This window comes from Eurytemora carolleeae, unplaced genomic scaffold, assembly GCF_000591075.1.
Source record: "Eurytemora carolleeae unplaced genomic scaffold, Eaff_2.0 scaffold42, whole genome shotgun sequence".
Taxonomy (NCBI): Eukaryota; Metazoa; Arthropoda; class Copepoda; order Calanoida; family Temoridae; genus Eurytemora; species Eurytemora carolleeae.
Window position 1 is genome coordinate 130,655 of NW_019396063.1, and position 23,133 is coordinate 153,787.

Below are 23,133 nucleotides of genomic sequence, written 5' to 3' on the forward strand. Positions count from 1 at the left end.
AATATGTTTAAAATACATTTATCTACATTCTATAAAACCAAGTAGATTGCAAATGTTATTTTTAGTTTTTGAAGCCTTTTTATTGTTAAAAGTTTTGCGAATGCACCTTCGAAATTTCCAAATTTTTAGATTTTCTTTGTATCACATTTTGTACAATTGATTAAATAACGGATATATAAGGTTAAGGTTACAAAACATTAACCAATTATGTAATACAAAATAAAAGCTAGCAATAAGTTGACAGCATTGGGTAAATGAAGTAGACACTCAATTGGACTAGCCGGTGCAACAAGGTTGACGCGGTCAGATTTTAGGTTGAATTTACTTTTACTGAAGGTCAGAGGTGTGTGACTGCTACTCTGTAATCTGTTGTACTAGTTTATTACTATGCTCTTCTGTAGTCTGTAGTACTGGTTTAGTCCTCTGCTACCCTGTAATCTGTAATAATGGTTTAGTACACTGCTACCCTGTAGTCTGTATAGTACTGGTTTAGAACTTTGCTACACTGTAGTCTGCAGTACTAGTTTAGTACACTGCTACCCTAAAATCTGTTGTAATGGTTTAGTATACTTTGCTCTTCTGTAGTCTGTAGTACTGGTTCAGTACTCTGCTACCCTGTAGTCTGTAGTACTAGTTTAGTACCCTGCTACCCTGTAGTCTGTAGTACTAGTTTAGTACTCTGCTACCCTGTAGTCTGTATAGAACTGGTTTAGTACTTTGCTACCCTGTAGTCTGCAGTACTAGTTTAGTACCCTGCTACCCTGTAGTCTGTAGTACTAGTTTAGTACTCTGCTACCCTGTAGTCTGTATAGTACTGGTTTAGTACTCTGCTACCCTGTAATCTGTAGTACTAGCCTCGATTACTTCTTTCTTCTGTCTTTCTTCCCTATATTTCAGCGCCCCAAGATACATCCATTTCTTAAACATCTTCGATTTAATTTATGTTTTAATAAAGTCTCAGATTTCTGCCAGCTATTAATTTGCTGTGAAGTATTTGAATAATTGTTTTTATACCACCTTTCACAACTCTCTATTCTTCTGAATCGTCCATTATGTGAGGAAGTGCTCGGTCCCGAATCCTTTGTTCGAACCAGCATAATTTTAAATAAAGTTTCTTTTTTTCCTTTTGTATTCATTTACCCCAGAAAACAAAAAATGTATGCTTGTACATTTCAAACATGGGTTTCTTAAGCTATTTTATTTTGGTATTTGGTATTTCTATATTTTTAATATTTATATTTTATGTATAAATAACAGAATTAAGTCATTGTCACAAACTCAAATTTTCTAATCCGTTAGAAATAAAATACAGAAATGCAATTGCTCTCTCGAATAATAAATCAAAAGGGAGGAAGTTAAGATGTTTTTCACATTTTGATGAATAAAATATAAGAAGAAATCATAATCTTTAGCCAAGTAAACAACTGGGGGAAAAGAAAATTAATAATAAAATATGAAACTGGTCAAAATAAAAACTTGGAGAATAAAAGTTTACAGTGTGCGTTTATCCGTTTCTGAAAGGACCTTGCTGACCGTTGTTAAGAGACTCTCACCGTGATTTGATTTACTTAACATGGAGTCCTTTTAAGTATCGATATGGATGCTTGAGTCGTTTAATTCAGGTTTAAACATATGTGTGGCCGGTTCTGAATATATGATTTAAATGTAACTCTAAATTGTGTTAAAATACAGTTTTTTGCGAAACAATTTACTTCAAAAGAATGAAACAAAGTTTTTTAAATATCAGGATGTTTTTTTTAATTGAAGGTACCAAAGAAAATGGCTAAATCAGCAAGCTAAATAGGTATAGATTAAAGATTAGATAAATCGACAAAATTAAATGGTAAAATATGTATGGAGTAAAGGATAGTAAAATAATTGATTCTCGTAAAATGAACAAGGTTTACAAATCTTATTCCAATAAAGTTGAATGAAGATAAAGCTAAAACAAAGTTCGAAATATTTTTTCCTTTTCTTGTCACAGTTTAGATTTAAATATAGAATTTCTTTAAAAGCTCCATACACCACTAGAATATTCATATTATTGTGGATTCGAAGCTGGAATTATATTATCCCATGCTAGTGCTAAATCTTTCAAGGAGGATTTAGAAACTGAATTTTCTATTTTTGCTTTTTACCTTAGTTTTGTCCAATCAAAGAACCTTTTTTGCTTTGTATTCATTTAAAAACATTTAATAGTGTGACTAATCTTAGGACTTTGTCATCCTAAGAATTTGAAATTTAGATTTTTAGACAAATGTTTAATTTTATTAGAACTCAGTTCAAAGAATGTCTGACAACGGCAACATAGAGATGAGAATAAAACCCAAAATACTTTTTCTTGCTTCAATTAACTAATCAAATTCGAAGTGATCATTTTAAATTTTTTGCCTGAATTCGTGCGAATTCTCGTCCACCAAGTTGTGTACAATCAGTTCATCCATTTTGACATTTTTTTGGGATTCAAAGAGAGTTCAAGCAAGGAAACTATATATATATAGATAAAAAATAAAGTATTTTTATAATGATATATTGACGCGAGACTATTTAATGTTTAACTGAATTGGTTTCCCTGAAAATTAAAACATTAACCTGACAAAATTAACATAAAATGTTCCCTAGGAATACAAATCTTCCCCCCCCCCCCCACGTCACTTATACAACAACAGTCGGAGGGGGGGGGATAACATTTTAAATATAATACAATTCTTTTTATGAAGATATTCGAAAAAAAATAAGTACACCATATTTCCCTAGCCCCCTTTTCTTAATTATTTCTAGTCAGACCATCCAGACCAGACAAAGTTGGGTTCCCAAGCTAGTTAAAATATAATACCATTTCTTTATGTATTCGGAAAAAAATAATAGCACATTTCCCTAGCCAGCCCTTTTTTATTTTTTTTTCTATTTAGCCCATCCTGGCCAGGCAAAGCTGGGTTCCCAAGCTAGTTAAAATATAATACAATTATTTTTATGAATTCGGGAAAAAAATAAAAGCAAATTTCCCTAGCAAGCCTTTTTTTCATTATTTTTCTATTTAGCCCATCCTGGCCTGGTTCTCAAGCTAGTAAAATTATTATACAATTCTATGTATCTGGAGAAAAAAATAATACCATATTTCCCTAGCCAGCCTTTTTTTATTTTTTTTTTCTATTTAGCCCATCCTGGCCATGCAAAGCAGGGTGCCCAAGCTTGTTAAAATATAATACAATTATTTTTTTGAATTCTGGAAAAAAAATAAAAGCAAAGGAATTGAATTTTTGCCACAAACTCTGATTTTATAATCACTTTATCTTTGGAACCAAATGTTGCAGACCTTAGATATTTCAAACTATGAATTTTGTTAAATCAAATAATCTGAAATAATTTGAAATATCAAAGGTTTAAAATCTCGGGTTCTAAAGATATTGAGGTTTAAATATTTGATTTTGTTCAAAAGACTCAATTCCTTTCCCTAGCCAGCCTTTTTTTTTCATTATTTTTCTTTTTAGCCCATCCTGGCCAGGTTCTCAAGCTAGTTAAAATAAAATACAATTCTATGTATTTGGAAAAAATTTATACCATATTTCCCTAGCCAGCCCTTTTTTACTATTTTTCTATTTAGCCCATCCGGACAATTCAAATATTTACACTTAGGGCAGGTCCTAGATAATCCACTTATCTTTTAGATTATTTTAATTATATACTTTCCTTTTCGTAAATTATGAATATTATTATAACAATGTTCTATTATTTGAAAGAAATTTTCATGCCAATTTAACGTGAGGTTGTTCTTTTACTATAACTTTCTATATCTTTCTTTGTATTGTAGAATTTAAATGAAAAGATTATGAACCAAGCTTTAAATAATCGGACAGTAATTTTGCTTGATTCATGTTATTGGACATGATAATCAAATTGAATTACATGCAATAAAAAGTTCAATCAAGCATCGCAAAGAGAAATGACGTTTTAATTGATAACAACATAACAAATCATACTTGAGAAATATAAGTAGACCAGGGGCAGCCGCGAGTACATTTGAATTTCCGAGCCAGGTCAACTTTTTCCGGTCCCAGTTGGTACTGTATCGCCCGAAAATTGGGTGAAAAAAGCAGACACTCAATAGGTTGAATTTACTTTTACTGAAGGGTCAGAAGTGCGTGAGACATCTATAAATGTGTAATATAAGTTAATTGTAAGATTGAAGAATATGATTAAGTCTAATTAGATTCAAAGTAACTATATGCATAAGTTCATTATATTGACTATACCCAATACAGCCAGTTTATCTCTCTATTTCTCAACGGGTTGAAACTTGAAAGGAATGGTTATAAGGAGGAAAATCCGAGCTTGGAACTTTTGAATGCCAGGAATGAGTTAATCTGATTGTCACCTTTTAGACAGATGTATCGAAACTGTAGTTAAACATCCTCATATCGTTGCATCCTGAAGTAATCTTGAACGGTTGATCTCGATATCCAAAGTGGACACTTTAAAGTTTGAGGTTAAATAATTGATCCCTAAAATAAAGTTCGAAACTTATCCTTTGCACAAAAAGATATTAAAGAGGAATCTAATTAGTTTATGTATGTCTTATGTGTATTTTGAGATCTTCGATATTTCTGTGAGAGTAAATATGTTGATACATTAAAGTTTTCTATCACCAGATTGCAAAGATAAAGAGATAAATAAAAAATATAAATTGTGTAAAAAAAAAACTTTTAATACGGTTAATTCTAGATCCATATCGTAGAAGGTTTTTGCTTGTAATATAGCAGACCTTTACTTTAATGTTCTTCCGATAATGTTCATATTGGTTACAGATAGATATAGATCGTTATTAATATATATAGATCGTTATTAATAGACATAGATCGTTATTAATAGACATAGGTTGTTATTAATAGACATAGATCGTTATTAAGGGACATAGATCGTTATTAATTGATATAGATCGTTATTAATTTACATAGATCGTTATTAATAGACATAGATCGTTATTAATAGACATAGATCGTTATTAATAGATATAGATCGTTATTAATAGACATAGATCGTTATTAATAGATATAAAAATATGTCACTTAAAATTAGACATAAGAAGAAGTTGTAATTCATGCGATATAAATTGATACGTCATTGGGAACTCGTACTTTCTCTAGTTTTCATTTTACGCACAAGTATGAAAGAAGGAAATTTATTCGGATGAAGGCATGAAAGCAAAGAAAGCATTTTTGTTTTTCTCAATAGCACTTCAATATTAGAAGCACATAAAAAGGTCAAATATAGCTTATCATTGGCAGGGTAGTGCAAAAAGTCTGGCCGCGCCATTATAGTTGAAACCGGGCAACCTAGGAAAGGGTTGGGCCGGTACATGTAGGTGTCATTAGATCGGTAAAACGGGTCGGGCTGGGTCGAATTAAAATTGACCCTACAGTTTACCGTGGGGGTAATTAATGAAAACATGTCCATACCTTACTTTCAATTTATATTAGTTTGTCGTGATGTTCTTAGCTTTAGTTAGTTTCCCTTGATGCATCCTTTTCTTATAAACTTATTTTATTTAAAGAGAGGAAAGAAGATTGTTTGTAGATTTTCTTATTTTTCCTTAAAATCCTTCCTCGGGAAACTTGAAACTATCTTTGATCCTGGAACCAAGCAGAGCAGAGCATGACATAACAGAGCAAAGCATAGCAGAACAGAGCAGAAAAGGGCAGAGCAGAGCAGAGAAGTGCAGAGCAGAGCAGAGCAGCGCATAGCAGAGCAGTGCAGAGTAGTGTAGAGCAGTGCAGTGCAGAGCAGTGTAGAGCAGTGCAGAGCAGTGCAGAGCAGTGCAGAGCAGTGCAGAGCAGTGCAGAGCAGAGAAAAGGGAAAAAATTTGAGTTTCCAGAGACTTGTGTTTAATATTGCTTATACAGATATATTCCTATTCCTATATCTTCTACCTGCAAGGCTGCAGCCTGCAGGCTGCTGCAGGTTCCAAATGGAATAAAAAACGTGTAAAATAAAAAGTCATCACACTTAACGAGTATGAAAACTTGCAAAGTACCAGAAAGTAAATACCATAAAATCACTGTGGAATGCATGATATGTGTGTGCAAAAAAAGGGGATGTGCAAAAATGCAGAATTCCAGGACATCCGGACATCCGGTTTATATGACTATATGTTTTAGGTGAGGGTGTCAATAAGCGTAAATTATTGCTCAACAATTTTTTAAACTTTTCGTAAAGAAATATAAAAAGCATAAAAGAATAAAAAACTTTTAAGAGTAAAAATGTTCTCAAGATTATTTATTATTTCCCTTTTTTGATTTAAATTAAGTAAAAGTAACAAAGGAAACCCTAATTTCTTTATTAAAACGTCTTAAAGCTTTTACATTTTGATATTAGTTTTAGATAAATGAATATTAACTGAATAAGCTTCATGTTTACTTTTAATCAAACTTTTGGTTTACAGTTCATAAAGTTAGATATAATAAGATCTTTTTAATGAACACTCAACAGTCAACACTCTTCTTATACACAAATTTTGCATCTTTGTAAAGAAAAGATAAAGAAGACTTTAATAAACAGGAATACTCACAAAGAACGACCTGTACAGTATGCTGATTAAAAGGTTAAATCTTTGCCTTAACTTTATCCTTTAATTAAATGGTATGCTGGCAATGAGACAAAGGAATAGAGTCTTTGCCACAAACTATGATTTTCCAATCTCTATGTCTTCGCAACTCAATATCGTAGACCTTAAACAGTTCAAACTATGAATCCTATTCCTATCAAATCAAAATATTAAGTTTACACCATCAGTTTCTAAAGATATAGGGAATAGAAAGTTAGAGTTTGTTACAAAGACTCAATTCCTTTGCAGTTTCAGCAAACTAAAAAAGGCATAAGTAAGGCTGAATAAATTCCGTACAGTCCTCTGACCAGGGCTGGATGCGTTCAGTATCTTAAATTTGAATTCAATCTCAAGATATGCCCTCCCCGCCCCAACCGGAATAGGGTTAAGATTTTATTAATTATCTTTTCAGTTTTTACACTTTTTCATTATTAACGCATCAATTGACAAAAAAGTTTAAAAGAGAAATAGGTGTGAAATTGATGTTTAATACTTAATGGGTCAAATTGGGTTAAAGTCACAGATTGGTGGGAACTATGTGTGTCCTAGTACACCCTGTTTATAAAAATATTTTATCCTGGTGCACCCTGTATGTGGATAATAGTGTACTTTATCCTGGTACACCCTTATATTCTGTATATGTACGATGGGAGGTGATTATATCAATATAATGAAGACGACTTTCGATTAAGATTTTAATTTATATCCAGCTTTTAAACAGCATAGATATTAAAAAAACATGGGAACAAAGAGAAGCTGTCAATTAAAAAAGCTTCGTTTTAATTACTTGTAAACTTATAATTCTAAAAAAGCTTGTTAACAATAAAATAAATAGTGTACGTTATCCTGGTACACCGTGTATATGTATAGAAGTTTACTTTATCCTGGTACACCCTGTATATGTATAGAAGTGTACTTTATCATGGTACACCCTGTATATGCATAGAAGTGTCCTGGGCCATGAATATTATTTTACATTCTTCATGCGGCCCCTTGCAGCCATAGTACTGTATCTGCAGAATACATAGATGTATATCTAGCTGTATATTTAGATATCTAGCTGTATATCTAGCAGTATATCTAGCTGTATATCTAGCTGTATATCTAGCTGTATATCTAGCTGTGTATCTAGCTGTATATCTAGCTGTATATCTAGCTGTATATCTAGCTGTATATCTAGCTGTATATCTAGCTGTATATCTAGCTGTATATCTAGCTGTAAATCAACTTTATAGACGAACATTTTTAGAACATGAGCACGAGAAGGTTTTGTAAGAAAACTGTTCTGAAATGTTGTCGAACCCAGTTGTCTCCTAGTCTTTATGAAACTATCAATTTCCCATAGAAATATTAAATTGAAAATCAACATCGGGAGGATTCTAATTCCGTGAAACTTTTAATCTGTATATCTCAGATTCTTTAACCTAAAGGCACATTAAACATTTAAATAATTTACATATTTGCTAAAACTTTTTTTAGCGAGAAAAGGGTTAAAAATTGTACACAGTGTTCTTGTTGATTATGACATTTTTTGGGGAATATTTTACCCATGTGCTTTCAAACCTTGAGAAACTTTATATTTTGAACGGCCAGCGTTTATATATTCAACTAACTTTAACATTTTATAAAACGAGTGATTACCTAGAATAATAAGGTGGGGGGGGGGGGTCCAGCAGAACGACGAGAGGACGGAGCTAAAAAATAAAGTAAACTATAGTTTAATTAAAGCATCAAGACCCCCCTCCCCTCCACACTTGTTAAAGTTGAATTAATGTTGTTTGTATGACTCGTCTGGTCCGGGGCCTTTGATGTCAAATAACTATGTTTATATAAATACAAATATTAGATATCTCAGTGGTTGGAACTTTTGCAGTGTTAATCTCCTCGGAGAGCATTAATCATGCATAAATTTTGGGTCCCGACGCCACGGAGTAAGTTAGTTCTGTTGAATATCTTTTAAGATGCTGGAAACTTCCAGCATTAATAGTAAAAAATAAAATTGAAGAAACTTTGTACATAATTTTAAGTTACCCTATATTTTTGAAGCAATATGTTCAATTCACAATGGTACACGTTAAAAATTTACTTGGCCAAAAATATTTTAAAGATATTTTGTTTTCTGGCTGAAAAAATGTTTATTTGTGAGTATTTCCTCTACTGTTTCTGTTTCCTAAATTCACAAGTCACTTTTATAGAGCAACCACACGGAGAAAAACATGAATATCTCATTCATTCTTTATCAGAAACAAATGTTGTGCGTACAGTTGTAAATCGGATATGGCACTTTTACGTGACAGTTTTAATTACAAGGTATAGTGAAAACTCTGTGTATAGTTCCTATTCTACATACTCTCTGACTGAAATCCAAATGTTCTAGGATTCTTTTAAATATTTTCGTTTCTTTCTTCTTTTTATATTTCGTTAAGTATAAGAATATATTTAACTAAAACTTTATTTGATAAAAGAAATATTTGAATATTTTTAGCTTGGTTCACGTGGAGGTGGAAGGATAAAAGGAATTCTTTAAATTTGATAGTTTTTACAAGGTTTCATCTATTACTATTGCATCCAAGTTTTGAAATAGATTTCCCTAGAAACTGCAATACGCTAAATAGGTAAACAAAAATTACCTTAGGCCAGATCAGGGGGCGGAAACGTCATGTATGGGTGTCTGTACCAAAAGAGTGTGTGTAAGTAATAACGAACCGAAGGCGTGTACTATAGGTATATACAGTCTAGGAGTGTACATATTTGTGTGTTATTTATTGTTTAATAAAAATAAATGTAATTTATGTGTATATTACATATAGTTTATATCAAGAAAAAATACAGGGGCGGGGTGTCAAATTGCCCCCCCCCCCCCCCCCCCAACAGGACCTATAAATTAGAAGGAAAAAGTAGAATATCACATAAGTGTTTAATATTAAGAATTCAATGAGATTTTTGGTGATTATTGAGAACTTATTGAGAAGGATAAAGAAGATATAAAGAGGATATTTGAAGGGTATAAAGAATTTAAAGCAGAAAATAGAAAACTAAGCAGATTTAAAACAAGCTTTGTGTTTTGTTCGGGATTTAACAAAATAGTATAGTAGAACAGCGAAGACGACATTATTTTGCAATTTCCTTGACTGTAGTCATGTTGTTTGTCTGTACCGAAAAACTGTGCGTGTGAAATAACTAACTCATCTGCGAAGCACTGCGACTGGCTTTCTCATGCCAGACCAGCGCCATTTCCCTTTATTCTTATTCTATGGGCCAGATTTTATAATTAGCAAGGCATATTTAGATTGGGACCGTTCACTTATTTGGGTAATTTTGGGGTTAACTAATTAGCTTATTAGCTATTGATTAGTATTGGTCTTGGACCGCCCCTTTGCGCTCGAATTCTGAACGAAAAATCGGATTTTTCTCCCGCCACAGTTGTCTTTGAAAGTAAGACTAATACCAATTGTTTAATTTACCATGACAATACCTAAATGAGTGAACGGTCCCTTTAACTGCGTGTGGATGTGTTTGAGCCGCTTCTTTTGAACGCGCGTGCAGGGCCAAGGTAATTAAGAAGTGGTTAAACCTAGTCTCTGCGGTTCAACCATGGCTCGTTATTCATTGAATCTGATCCCTACAGATAAATCTTGTTTATGTCGGTTTATGGTATGTGTCCTGTGTACTACAGGATTTTCCACTAAGGATGAGACTTAATGACGACCTAAACATCTTTAAATATAACGATCTGATGACAGAACTTTGGTTTCTGAATTGTACATAGTTTTTAAGTGATCAAATAATAAATGATCGGATCCAAAGAAAAAAATTAACAGTTACAGAGGGAGCCAAGAATATGAGAATAAAAGACTGAATAAATTCCGCACAGTCGTCCTTAAAATCTCATCCTTTGTGGGTAACCCTGTATGTATGTATGTATATTGTTTCCTATAAGGTCTGGAAATGAGATGATTAACTTGTATATCCCTACTAAAGCCAGGGGGGATGAAGTATCGACAATTTAATACCATACGCACAAATCTGGTCAAATTACAGTATATATCTGTATTCCTTTACATTCTATTATAATACAGTATCTCACAATACTGCAAAATATAAAGACGACAGTTAAGAAAACTTGATTTGTAGTGTGTATTTAATAGACCTTTGTAAATTTACAGTTTGTAATTTCTGTAAATTTACAGTTTACAATTGCTGTTTTATGTTCACCGGACGATTTAAAAATTGAATCTTTCTATTATTTCTGAATTTATTAATTTCACAGCATGTTTCTATTAAAAACTATACTATTCAACAATATAAAATTTAATCTTTTTTTCCATAAGGGGGGGGGGGTTATTTCGTCTATTTTAAATGTTTTGTATACATATTCTGTAGAGTGTATTAGTAAATGTCCGTTTTATTCCCCTCTGAGTAGCTGAGACCTCTCAACTAATCAACTAAAAATACAAGTTTACAGAAAATATATTCCCGCCTTTTATTTTAATTAATGTTTTTTGCAACATTTATAAGCATAAATTTACTGCATAGGGAATAGATTAATATTTGCATTGGTTGACATTTTGCTACAACTTTTTTAGTTTTCATGGTTTGTTTCAGCTATTAAATCTTTATTAATAAATATGAAAAATTAACATATAGTTATCGAAACCTTTTTATTTCTTTACCGAAATGTGAGAAAATTGATAGATTTTTATGCAATATATATAACTATTTGTACCTAAAATATAATAACTCATTTCTTGATAACTTATAAAAAAGTGTTCTTTAAGTGATTCTTTGGTGTAAAATAGAGAACTTAGAGTACCTAGACTAGTCCTTTAAGTCCCTAGAGTGCCTGGACTAGTCCTTTAAGTCCCTAGAGTGTCTGGACTAGTCCCTTGAGTACCTAAAGTCCCTCTAGTTCATTGTATCCAAGAGTCCCAAGAGATTATAGAGTCCCTAGAGTTCATAGAGTATATACAGTCTCTTCAGTTCCTACAGTCCTAGAGTCCCTAGAGCCCCTAGAGTCCTAGAGTTCCTAGAGCCCCTAGAATTTCTACACTCTACACTCTACACTCTACATTTCCTGCAACCCATAGAGTCCTGAGAGTCCTCAATGTCCTACAGTCCCTGGAGTACCTGGAGTCCATAGATTCTTAGACTCTCTAGAGTTCCTAGAGTCCCTAGAGTCCCTAGAGTCCATCCTAGAGTCCCTATGGACTCTAGAGACTAAAAAAAATGTGAGTAATCAAAATATGCACGTTTGTTTTATAACTGGATAAACTTCTTTTTCTTTAGCAAGTGTTAAAAATGACCGCAATTTTTTTAAATACATTATTCAACTACCCCGTCTATTTAAAGAGAGGTAAAACTGTGTGTGAAACGTTGTATCGAAAGACTGGTGTAAAGGAAAACTGAATTTTTGTTTTTTTTTCTGCAATACATATGTTGCGGATAGTTTTGTTATATTGCAAAACGTTCATATTACAGTTGTTCAAATCTTTTTACATATTTTAAAATTCCAAAAAATGACATAGACAAAGCTGTTTAAAAATTGTCAGAATTAATCGGACACCCTGTATGTACAAAAAATGTATAAAGTAGGGTTGGGTGTCCATTTAAAGGTTAAGTTTTAATCTCTACAAACTGTATAGTCTAGATATTATAGCCTAGGTGAATTAAGATTTAATTTTTTTTATTTTTTAAAAAGTTTTATAAATGTTTTTTCCTTCATTTCAACTAAATTTGGCCGTTGTTGAGCTCAATTTAAACATACCAAACAAGCAAATGAATAATTCAAGACAAACATGAATTGTATATATTTAATAATGAATAATCCTATGTATGACTTTTCTTTTATATACTCAAGGCTTGCATTTGTGCCATGGTTTGTGTGTGGCCAAATAAACGAAAAAACTGCTGAGCTGATTGGGCCCAATTTTGTTTTTTTGTAATGACCCCAGGAAAGGTTTATGGTAGGTCAAAATTGAAATAAATTTTTAGTTTTAAGATGTACGATGAAACACATGGTGACTTGAAAATCAATTTACTTAAAAGCTAAAATTGTTACGCGAAGCGCACTAAAAGTTAGTTTAGATAATACGCTTTCTACCAACTAATCATCTAGGGTATGTATAAAGCTGAGGCCGTGCAACAGGCTGTAGTCTTCGGAAATTGCCCTCATCTGGGTGTGAGGGGCAGTGCGGGGAGGGTGGGGTTGGCGGGAAGGGGAGTGTGGCCTCCAGGGCTGCTCCAGGACAACCAAGATTTTTCCAGTATTTCCTCTTGGACAATTTCAGAGAAGAAGGTGGGAGAAGAAGGAAGTGGGGGAGCAGGTAGATTGGAGGTAGAGGGGAGGGGGGTGGTATAGTAGGAAGGATCGAAGGAGAGAATGAATGAAGGGTTGTGACTGATAAATGAATAAAAGTCATATTTAAAATTATATCAATATGGCCGGGTAAAGAGCCCCTAGAGACCGGTTAAAGTTGAGAGAAAAATACGAGGTTGGGAGATTTTAATTTACCTGGAATAGATTTCTAGCTCGGCACTGAGCAGAACAGGAGCTGCAGTATCTAGAATACAAGAGGAGCTGCGAATGCTACATATAGAATACAAGAAGGAGCTGCATTATCTAGAATACAGGGAGGAGCTTCAATATCTACAATACATGGAGGAGCTGCGTTATATGGAATAAAGGAGGAGCTGCATTATCTAGAATACAAGGAGGAGCTACAATATCTACAATACATGGAGGAGCTGCGTTATATAGAATACAAGGAGGAGCTGCATTATCTAGAATACAAGGAGGAGCTGCGAATGCGATATATAGAATAAAAAGAGGAGCTGCATTATCTAGAATACAAGGAGGAGCTGGGAGTGCTACATATAGAATACAAGGAGGAGCTGCATTATCTAGAATACAGGGAGGAGCTTCAATATCTACAATACATGGAGGAGCTGCGTTATATAGAATACAATTGGAGGAGCTGCATTATCTAGAATACAAGGAGGAGCTACAATATCTACAATGCATGGAGGAGCTGCGTTATATAGAATACAAGAAGGAGCTGCATTATCTAGAATGCAAGGAGGAGCTACAATGTCTACAACACAAGGATGAGCTCCGATATATAAAATAAAAGAAGGAGCTGCATTTTCTAGAATACAAGAAGGAGCTACAATATCTAGAAAACCCGGAGGAGTTGCAATATCTAGAATACAAGGAGGAGCTGCCATATCTAGAATACAAGGATGAGCTGCAATATCTAGAATACAAGGATGAGCTGCATTATCTAGAATACAAGGAGGAGCTGCAATATTTAGTATACAAGCTGCGAAGCTACAATATGTAGAATATTAGAAGGAGCTGCAATATCTAGAATACGAGGATGAGCTGCAATATCTAGAATACAAGCTCTGGAGCTGCAATATCTAGAATACAAGGTGGAGCGGCAATATCTAGAATACAAAGAAGAGCTGTATTATCTGGAATAAAAGGAGGAGCTGCAATATTTAGAATACAAGCTGCACAGCTAAAATATATAGAATATTAGAAGGAGCTGCAATATCTAGAATACGAGGATAAGCTGCAATATCTAGAATACAAGCTCTGGAGCTGCAATATCTAGAATACAAGCTGCGGAGCTGCAATATCTAGAATTCAAGGAGGAGCTGCAATATCTAGAATACAAAGAAGTGCTGTATTATCTGGAATACAAGGAGGAGCTGCAATATCTGGAATACAAGGAGGAGCTGCAATATCTAGTATACAAAGAAGTGCTGTATTATCTGGAATACAAGGAGGAGCTGCAATATCTGGAAAACAAGGAGGAGCTGCAATATCTAGAATACAATGAGAAGCTGTATTATCTAAAACTAGCTGGGGCACCCAGCTTTGCCTGGAAACTAAGTTTTCTCTGAAAAAGTTGATTGCGTAATGAAATACTAAAAGGATTAAAATCAGTTAAACCTGATTAGAAGAGCTCTATCATTTTTAATTTTTAGATTGTTAGCGCATGAATCATATGTTGATTGTACCTAAAACCTATAAATATAGTTGGAGGCATGCAGGTTTATTCTCCTGTGGAATACAAATATACATTTATTCTTATTATTAGGAATACTCTCATAGAATATAAATATTTTATTACAGATTCAGTGATATATAGTCTTGAGATTTTTCTATAGAAGTAAACAAACCGTCTAGATAGGGGTTTTTAGAACATCCTATTGATTTTCTAAGATTATTAATTTCAAAAATTGAAAATCAATTTTTCCTGATTTCATATGTCAATCTCATAATTGTATTTTTTCATACCTTTGTTATTTACTGTAAAAGAATCAAAATTCTGTATCATGTATTTTTGTAAAGATAAATAAAAAGCCCTGGACCACACAGAACAGTTGTCAAACAGCTCTATATTATAGAACACTGATAAAAATGTTCGATTCATTAACGCACAAATTAGCCGCGGCATTAGATCACAAATGATCACAAATAAGCTTTTAAAACGGTGCCTATTTATTAAGGGATAAAATTAACAAAAAAATTTAAATTGTGGTATCAAATTTGGATTGAAATTTTGTGGCTAGCATAAGACAAGTTGACCCCTTTTCAACCCTTAAAAAAAAACTAAAAATACAATTTTTGATAAAAAAAAACTTATCAACCTTTTAATCTTGCATGGGTAATCTTTTAGATTTCCTATGTTCTAATCTCAACAATATATTCTCGTAATAGATACATTATCCGGGTAATTAGGCAAAGGAATGATGGGGGTACTTTTTCTGAGATTCATTTTTTTATTATTCAAAGGGACTGTAAACGAACTTGTAAGGGATCTTCAATATATCAAGTGTCATGTCAGATTCACAACGGTACTTTAAAGCTTTGTCTCATGAAGAATGCATGACTTGTCTTTGGTTTTTTAAAAAAAGAAATGAAACTGTGATTTAGATTTCCTCTGGTTCAATAGTCAGACGGTTTTCAACTTCGATCCCAGTTAAATAGAAATATTTTGTAAGTTTTTATTTTGAAATTGAAAACCGGAGTTTTCAGTGATGTTGATATTTTTGATGTAAAATCCGATATCCAATCAACCCAATGTATACACTACACTAGATAGATCTTCCAATTCTTGTGTTACTGCTTAGACAGTATGGTGAGTAGTGGATGATGTATAAAAAGCTGCATTTGTTATTTCATTCATTAGAAAACAACTCGTCCTGAATTCTTTACGTTCCTGCCTTTGTAAAATTGGTGGTTAAAAAGGATAATTAAAATAATGACAAAAAATGTAAAATAATGACAAAAATGTAAAATAATGACAAAAGTGTAAAAAATGACAAAAATTAAAATACTCCAAGACCAATTAACCACTAAAATAATTAGTTTTGGAGTTGGATATTGCAAAATCTTAGTTTTTTGTAATCTTTTGCTTTCAGGTCAGCAATATTTACTGTTTTAGGGAACCCACTCTGGGCGTTCTTTTCTCTGGTTTGTTTATTCTCTTATATAATATATTCCAGGTTGCGGACCAGTATGCTTTTATACCTAGAGAAGCTGTATCTAGATTTCTTCTATACTGCACTGAATGCCAGAGGTTAGCTTTTTTAACACTTTGTGGAATAAGAAACCAATGATGGGTATCATTGGTATGTTTATTTTAAAAACTTTTTTGATCTTTTTTGTTGCATTGGTCTTAACAATTAACAATTTACAGGAAGCAGCCTGTGCCCACCCTGGACACAAATATTCGACCAAATCAGGAAAGGGTTAAAGTTGACTTAAACCTCATAATTTTTCATCTTGCAGGAAGTTTACTATTAGACTCGTGAAATGGTTGAATATGAAGACGACATTAAAACGTTTTACACGTCTTTGATGTTGTTAAAAAGCAAATAGTTAGGACTGTACACAGAACAGTTTTATGCATTTAATGTTGATTGGACTATTCTAAATCATAACTGAATTCTGCCCGTCGTCTTCCTATCACCTAGTTTTATGGGTCTCACTGTACATAAGTTTGGAGCTTCTGTTTTAAAGGTATCCTTTAAGACGATATTAGGGCACTTCGTGTCCCATTTCTTGTTAATAATTCTGAAATTCGCCATTTAAAATCGTTCTCAAATTTTCGCGGATTTTTTTCAATGAACTGACGCATTTCGAAAAATAATAAATGTCGAAGATTTTCTCGGTAAAAATGTTTCGTAAATATGTGTTTTGAAACAAAAAATAGTGGCGTTTTTGCGTTTGTTGGTTTCAATTTCTGGATAATATTGAAACTCTGGCTCACTGGCAATTTCTCATAGTATGGTTTGAGTGAATTGAGAGAAAAGTTTCAAGTTTCATTGATCCAAATATTCTAGAAAATTGCGATTATACTTGTGGGAAATTCAGTTTGTACTCTTGCAAATATTATTGAAATACATTTTAATCCACTGTACAGATAATCTTAAATTGAAACGTTTAATCATTTTGAGATGGCAGTTGTAAAGGGTTGAAGTTGCAAAAAAAATTAACGTGCTTGTGGAATCAACAATTTCAAGAAAAAATTGCCAAATATTAAAAGTTTTTTATTTCCAAGCAGTTTGAACTAGCTAGTTAATTTTGCATTACAGAAGCTACACACATAATGAATATAGACTAACCAACTGTCAAGTTTTGGTGAAAATATCAAAATACCAAATTTCTTGAAGTTTTTTAGTTAGAATGCCATGTCTGACTGTTTTCAGTTTAAATCATTAAAAACAAAAAGAGATTAAATGTTAACTCTGGCCTATAGGAGGAGCAAGAACGGATGAGCACCCCTCAACCTGTGAACTGTTCTCCGGGTACCATCTTCAGTACAGGAGCTCAATCCTTTAAGATATCATGTTCTCCTACCAGACAACTAGAGTCTCCTTATTCACCTAGAAAAGGAGGAAACAATCAACAAACATATCAAGTAAGACATGCTTGTCTTCAATTTATTCTAGGGTTTCCAATCGGAATTCCATTGCGCGGAATTGCGCGGAATAGCTCATAATTGCGCGCAACTGTTCTTAAATTGCGCAGAGTTGTACGGAATTGCACGGAGTTTTGCGGATTTGCGCAAAGTTTACAGTGTTTGCAATTGTGCGCAAGTAAAATCCACTTGCGTTGGAAACCCTAATTTATTCTCAGATCGGAACTTTTGTATTAAGTTACAGTCATCGTCATGTATATCAATATAATGAAGACGACTTTAGATTTCAATTTTTGATTTCAACTAAGCTTTCTAACAGCATGGATATACATGTATAGCATGGAAACAAAGAGAAGCTGGTAAGAACAGTTTTTCTTTGTTTACTTGTAAAATTGTAATTTGATAAAAGCTTGTTAGAAATCAGGATTTGAAAAGAAAGGTCGTCTTCATTGTATTTATATAAAAGCCTACCAATTTACTTCAGTGCCTAAATCTACACTGGAAACCTTTGATTAAGTGATAAAGTGCCTATGTCACTTGGACCTTTGGAGATATCCAGAAAGGAATTGATTTAGCCTAATCTGTCGGAAAACGAAGACAGATTATTTGATTTTTCAATGGATTAACAATAAAAAAGTTGTTGTTTATATTTTCAATTTTCAGAATCTTGGATCAAAGACTGGAGAGTTTGGAGATCAGAGCACGGCGGCCGCGCATGCGCATGCAATCGCTTATGCCCAGGTATGTGTCATATACCACGTCAAACTCATAACTAATACTTAAAATCAAAACTAGAGAAGCTAGGAGGTCACAAAGTCGTATCAGTAGTGTCGCATAAATTTGACTTTCTTTTACTGTCTAGTTTATATTGTGTTGTTACATCGACGCTATTTTTTAAAGAAAAAAAAAATGTGATGGTTTAACTAAGATTTTACCGAAGCTATACGTTAATACTAAATTTTGGTTTTAGGCGATAAATGCGCTACAGTCTTTCTCTAGCCCACGACTTTTTCCACCCTCGCCCTCTGTATTCCCCTCCTCATCTGCCTTCCCTCCCTCGACCCAGATGTTTTCCAACTCTCCTACCTTCCCTCCCTCATCTTCCTTCTTCCACCCCTCGGCAGTGTACCCCAACACCTCCATCTTCCCCCCCTCCCCCTCCCCTGACAACCTGGAGATTGATCTCAGTCTACCGATCACATCAACATATCTTAAACGACTCAAGGTAAGATTCTGATCAATATTCTTACAACTTAAAGAGATTGTAAGCGAAATTTCAAGTGACCCTTTATGCATAGATTACGGTGACTGATTCACAACAGCCCCCTGAGACCTTTATCTGATCAATAATGTGGAAGATATGGTCGTTTTTTAAGGTTTAAAGTAATGACTATAATTCCTGCACTGTAGAAATGCGAAAGTCACTTTCGTAGAGGAATTACAATTGAAAATAATTAGTTTTCAAAATAAAAACTTTGATATATAATTTACACTTGATCAAACAAAGCTTTTAAGGGTACCGTTGTGAATCGGGCATTGTCAATTGAAATTGCGATTATAGTCCCTTTAAAGGTATTGTATTAAATAAATCTAAAAATTTAATAATTTGAAGGTTAAACTTGACTTTCTGCTTTTTATGTAGTTTATTAATAGTTAGGCTAAGAGAGAAACAAATTTACACCATGAATTATTATAAAATAAGCTCCGTTCACTTTCGTCTCTGAAGTCTTATGTTTTGTTGGTAACCCTGTGTGTTAACGCTCAATAAAAGACAAGAATAAGTATTTAAATTTCACTCACTAGGAAAAATAAAACATACAAAATAGAATACTTTTTCTGAAAAAATGTTTCATCTATTTTCATCATCTATATCAATTATTATTAATTATTAATTATTATTATTATTAATTATCAAAAAAAAATATCACAGATCACAATCTATGTCCCTATTTTGACTTTGATATTATCTTAATTTATATTAATTATTATTATTTTAGATATTATTTTTTAAAGATTTATTATGAATTATCATCATACATTTTTATGAAATTTTTGTTTAATGACGTTCTATTGATTTTTGAATTGTCAGGGGCGTGAAGTACCAACTGCAGATGACTACTTTGGATTCGCGATCAAAAAGGTTTGTTTCAATATTGAAATGTTTAAAATACAGTGATACTGAAAAAATTGAATTTTTTGTCGTCATCGTTCTATTGTTAAAAATAGCGCGAAAAATTTTGTTAATTTGAAACTGCAACTGGATCAAAATATATCAGTTTTAACAGATAAAAAAAGAAATTCTGTATTCTGTATAGTATATATAATTACGAGGCATTTAGTATTTTATCATTCAATCAAATTTATAAAATATTTATATTTGGATATTTGAGTCAAATCATTCACTATGATAATTTGAATATTTCAAACTGTTATAATTTACTACAGCAGAATTGTTGTTGTCGTCTTTCCATTTATTTGGATTATTTTAACTAATACTAGCTGAAGGGCCCGGCGTTGCCCGTGCAAAAAAAAATGTTAAAAAAATTCGAAAAAATCGAATTTTTATTGCCCATAACATTCCCCGGCCACCGTGTCCACAAAAAAAATTCAGCCCAATTGGTCCAGCCGTTTGGCCGGCTATAAGCAACATATATATATATATATATACGAATGTCTTGTTTTATTATATAGATGGGGTTACCCTCAAAGCGCAAAGTTTTTTTTCCCTTAAATTTATGATGCCTTGTAACAAAATACTTGCTTCTTTCTTTATTAAATCTTTTTATAAGCCAGTGAATGACTTCATTTAAGGAAGAAAACTTAATTTATCCTTGGGATCGTCATATATGAAGAGTTTTAGGTCGTATTCACAGTATCATCTTTCATATGTGTAAAAATATTCAGGGCACAATTTAAGATTATATATTATATAAATACTCAGATAAATTTTTTTAGTAAAAAGATTTTATTTAACCGTGCTTTAAATATTTCCGAAATAAATTACTTTAAAAACTGTTAGGCCTGTGAAGTTCTATCAAGGTTATAATTTATAAAAGAGTAATATATCATCTAATGGGATTTAAGGAATGATGATACCTCTACGGGGGGGGGGGGGGTTTGAGGGACTTAATCGAAATACAACACAATGATTTAATTATTTTTTGGCAAGAAAATGGCAAGAAATTGGCAAGAAAATGAGCACGACATTGTTGATGAATAAAAAAAGTCTTTTTTTCCAAAATTTGATCTTGTAAGACGACATCTGATATATTTTCTTTTAAGTTCGTTCTAACTTTGAATTAGACACAAGTAGTAATGCGCTCAATTAAGTAATTTTGCTAGAACCAAAACAATGGCCTTAACTTACTGGCATTCAAACTGAGAAGAGAATATGTGGTATTTTGAAGAATATCTCAGAAGTATTTCAGAGATTAGATTTAGTAAGACGACATTTGAACTTTGTTTTCCATGTTGCCATCTTTTCTTATGCAAATTCACATCAACAGTTGATTGTCCTATGTAAATGGGATAAAAATTCAGTTCGCTTCATGAAAAGTTATAGGTCAAGAGTAGGGTTTGCAGCAAAAAGGAAAAAATTTTTCGCGAAAAAATGCGAACAAATCGCAAAAATTCATCAAAACAGACAAAATACAGCTTCAGCGAAATACGAGAATGTTTGCGCGAAATTTCGCTTCGTTTTCGCATTTTTCGCTTTCTTCATTTTCGCAAAAAAATGGGAATTTTCGCGAAAATGTTTGCGAAATACGTGCGAAAATTTTCGCATTTTTTCGCGAAACGTTTCGTTCGCTGCAAACCCTAGTCAAGAGTTTGTATTGAGCTATAGTGATAACCAGAAAACTCTGAAATAGAAAGACGACTTTTAAATCAAGTTATAACTTTAAAAAGTCTATTTAGCATGTGACACGGCAATCATGTAGTGTAAACCGACCAATTTCACTAAGTTAGCGATTTTAAAAGTGTCTTGTATTTGCTTTGTAACAACATCAAATACACTAAAGCATTGCTATAATGTCGTCTTCCCATTTCATTGTTTTTCTGGTTATCACAGTAGAATAAATATTTATAACTATAAACATTAAATGTCCATTAATTAGATATCTAAACATTTACATGGTGATCCCATAGATAAAAAAATAAACATAGATAGCTTATGTAATCAAAATCACCAAGAATTGTACAGTCCGCGAACTCATACTTCTAGGGGTCAAAGTGTACTTCAATGATAAGCGGGGTGGTTTGGTGTTTTAATGGATTTCATGATAGAGTGTAAAATAACTCCGGGAATGGAACTTTTTGAAGAACAACATTTCACTGAGCAATATATCATATTGACGAGAACTGAAGAAGGACATGAGAAGAACTACACTAACTTAAATTTCTCTCTACAGAACTCATGTACACCACAAGTACTCAATGACATAAGAACAGCCAATGTTCACAACCGACCTAGTTATTCTATATAATAGGAATATCTTTAAAACATCTCTGTACAGTTATATCTTTCAAGATGAAAAATGTCGTCTTATGCGCAATCTATCTTTTTTTATGGGTGATCCATGTAATCCGAGTTTTTAGCCTTTTAAGTCACGTTAACAGACATGAAAATAGTTTTACATAGTTTTTGACTTAAAATATAATGGATTTTTTTTATATTGGGAGTTGGGACCTTTTTCGGACCAAATTTAAGATAAAAATTGTGCCATACCTACTGTCGTTTCTTTTTATTTGTAATTATATTAGAAATTCTACATGTTTTAACATAATTTAAGTAATTTTAGGGAGTCCCCATGCAAAGATGGTAATGTCTGAATCACAATGGTACCCTTAAAACCTTTGTCTGATAAAGTATGAAAAAGATTGCCATGTTTTTTTACAAACTGATTATTTTCATGTGTAGTAGTTGCTTGCGCATTTCTCGCTTAAGATCAACAATGGAAAAATTAACAGAATTAAATACTTTTCAATTTAGAAAACAATTTCATCTTCCAAATTATTGACCAGATTAAGGTTTCAAGGGTACTGCTGCAATTTCACGAAAGAACAAAGTTACTTCAAATTAAACAATAAAGTATACAGGGGGTGGGGTAAATGGTTAAAAGATTAAGTTTGTATGAATGTTCAGTACATTATACAGTGGTAGGCGATTTTATCAATACAATGAAGATGACTTAAGATTTTAAATTTTGATTTATTTCAAGCTTTAAAACATCATGAATGCACATAAATATGGAAACAAAGAGAAGCTGTCGATTAAAAGGCAAGTTAACAATCAAAACTTAAATAAAAAAGTCGTATTCATTTTATTGATATAATTGCCTAACACTGTAGCAAAGTGAATTGCTCTCAATGTAAAGTGATAACCATTAAAAAAGCGTAATGATTGTCGACTTCGTAATGATTGTCGACTTCGTAATGATTGTCGACTTCGTAATGATTGTCGACTTCGCCGCCCTTTCTTCTAAGAAGAAATGCTACATTTAAGATTTTGTAAAACAGAGAGTAGAACAGGGAAGGGTACTGGAAGGGTACTGGAAGGATACCAGGAGGGGAAGTGCAAAGTATAAAGAAGGGTATGTG

The 23,133-nt window shown here is 32.8% G+C and overlaps 1 protein-coding gene across 3 annotated transcripts in view; it reads left to right on the forward strand.

Moving 5' to 3' along the window:
• The window catches only part of LOC111709206 (nucleolar protein 4), a 55,029-nt gene that overhangs the window by 19,297 nt on the left and 12,599 nt on the right, over positions 1-23,133 (forward strand). For all 3 annotated transcript variants that reach the window (XR_002766812.1, XR_002766813.1, XM_023482824.1), the window contains exons 8-13: positions 16,118-16,191; positions 16,312-16,357; positions 17,374-17,535; positions 18,199-18,276; positions 18,506-18,760; positions 19,625-19,675. Coding sequence is in view for 1 of the 3 variants with exons in the window: in XM_023482824.1 (XP_023338592.1) it covers positions 16,118-16,191; positions 16,312-16,357; positions 17,374-17,535; positions 18,199-18,276; positions 18,506-18,760; positions 19,625-19,675 (666 nt within the window). In the remaining 2 variants the exon portion in view is untranslated. The remainder of the gene's footprint in view (positions 1-16,117; positions 16,192-16,311; positions 16,358-17,373; positions 17,536-18,198; positions 18,277-18,505; positions 18,761-19,624; positions 19,676-23,133) is intronic.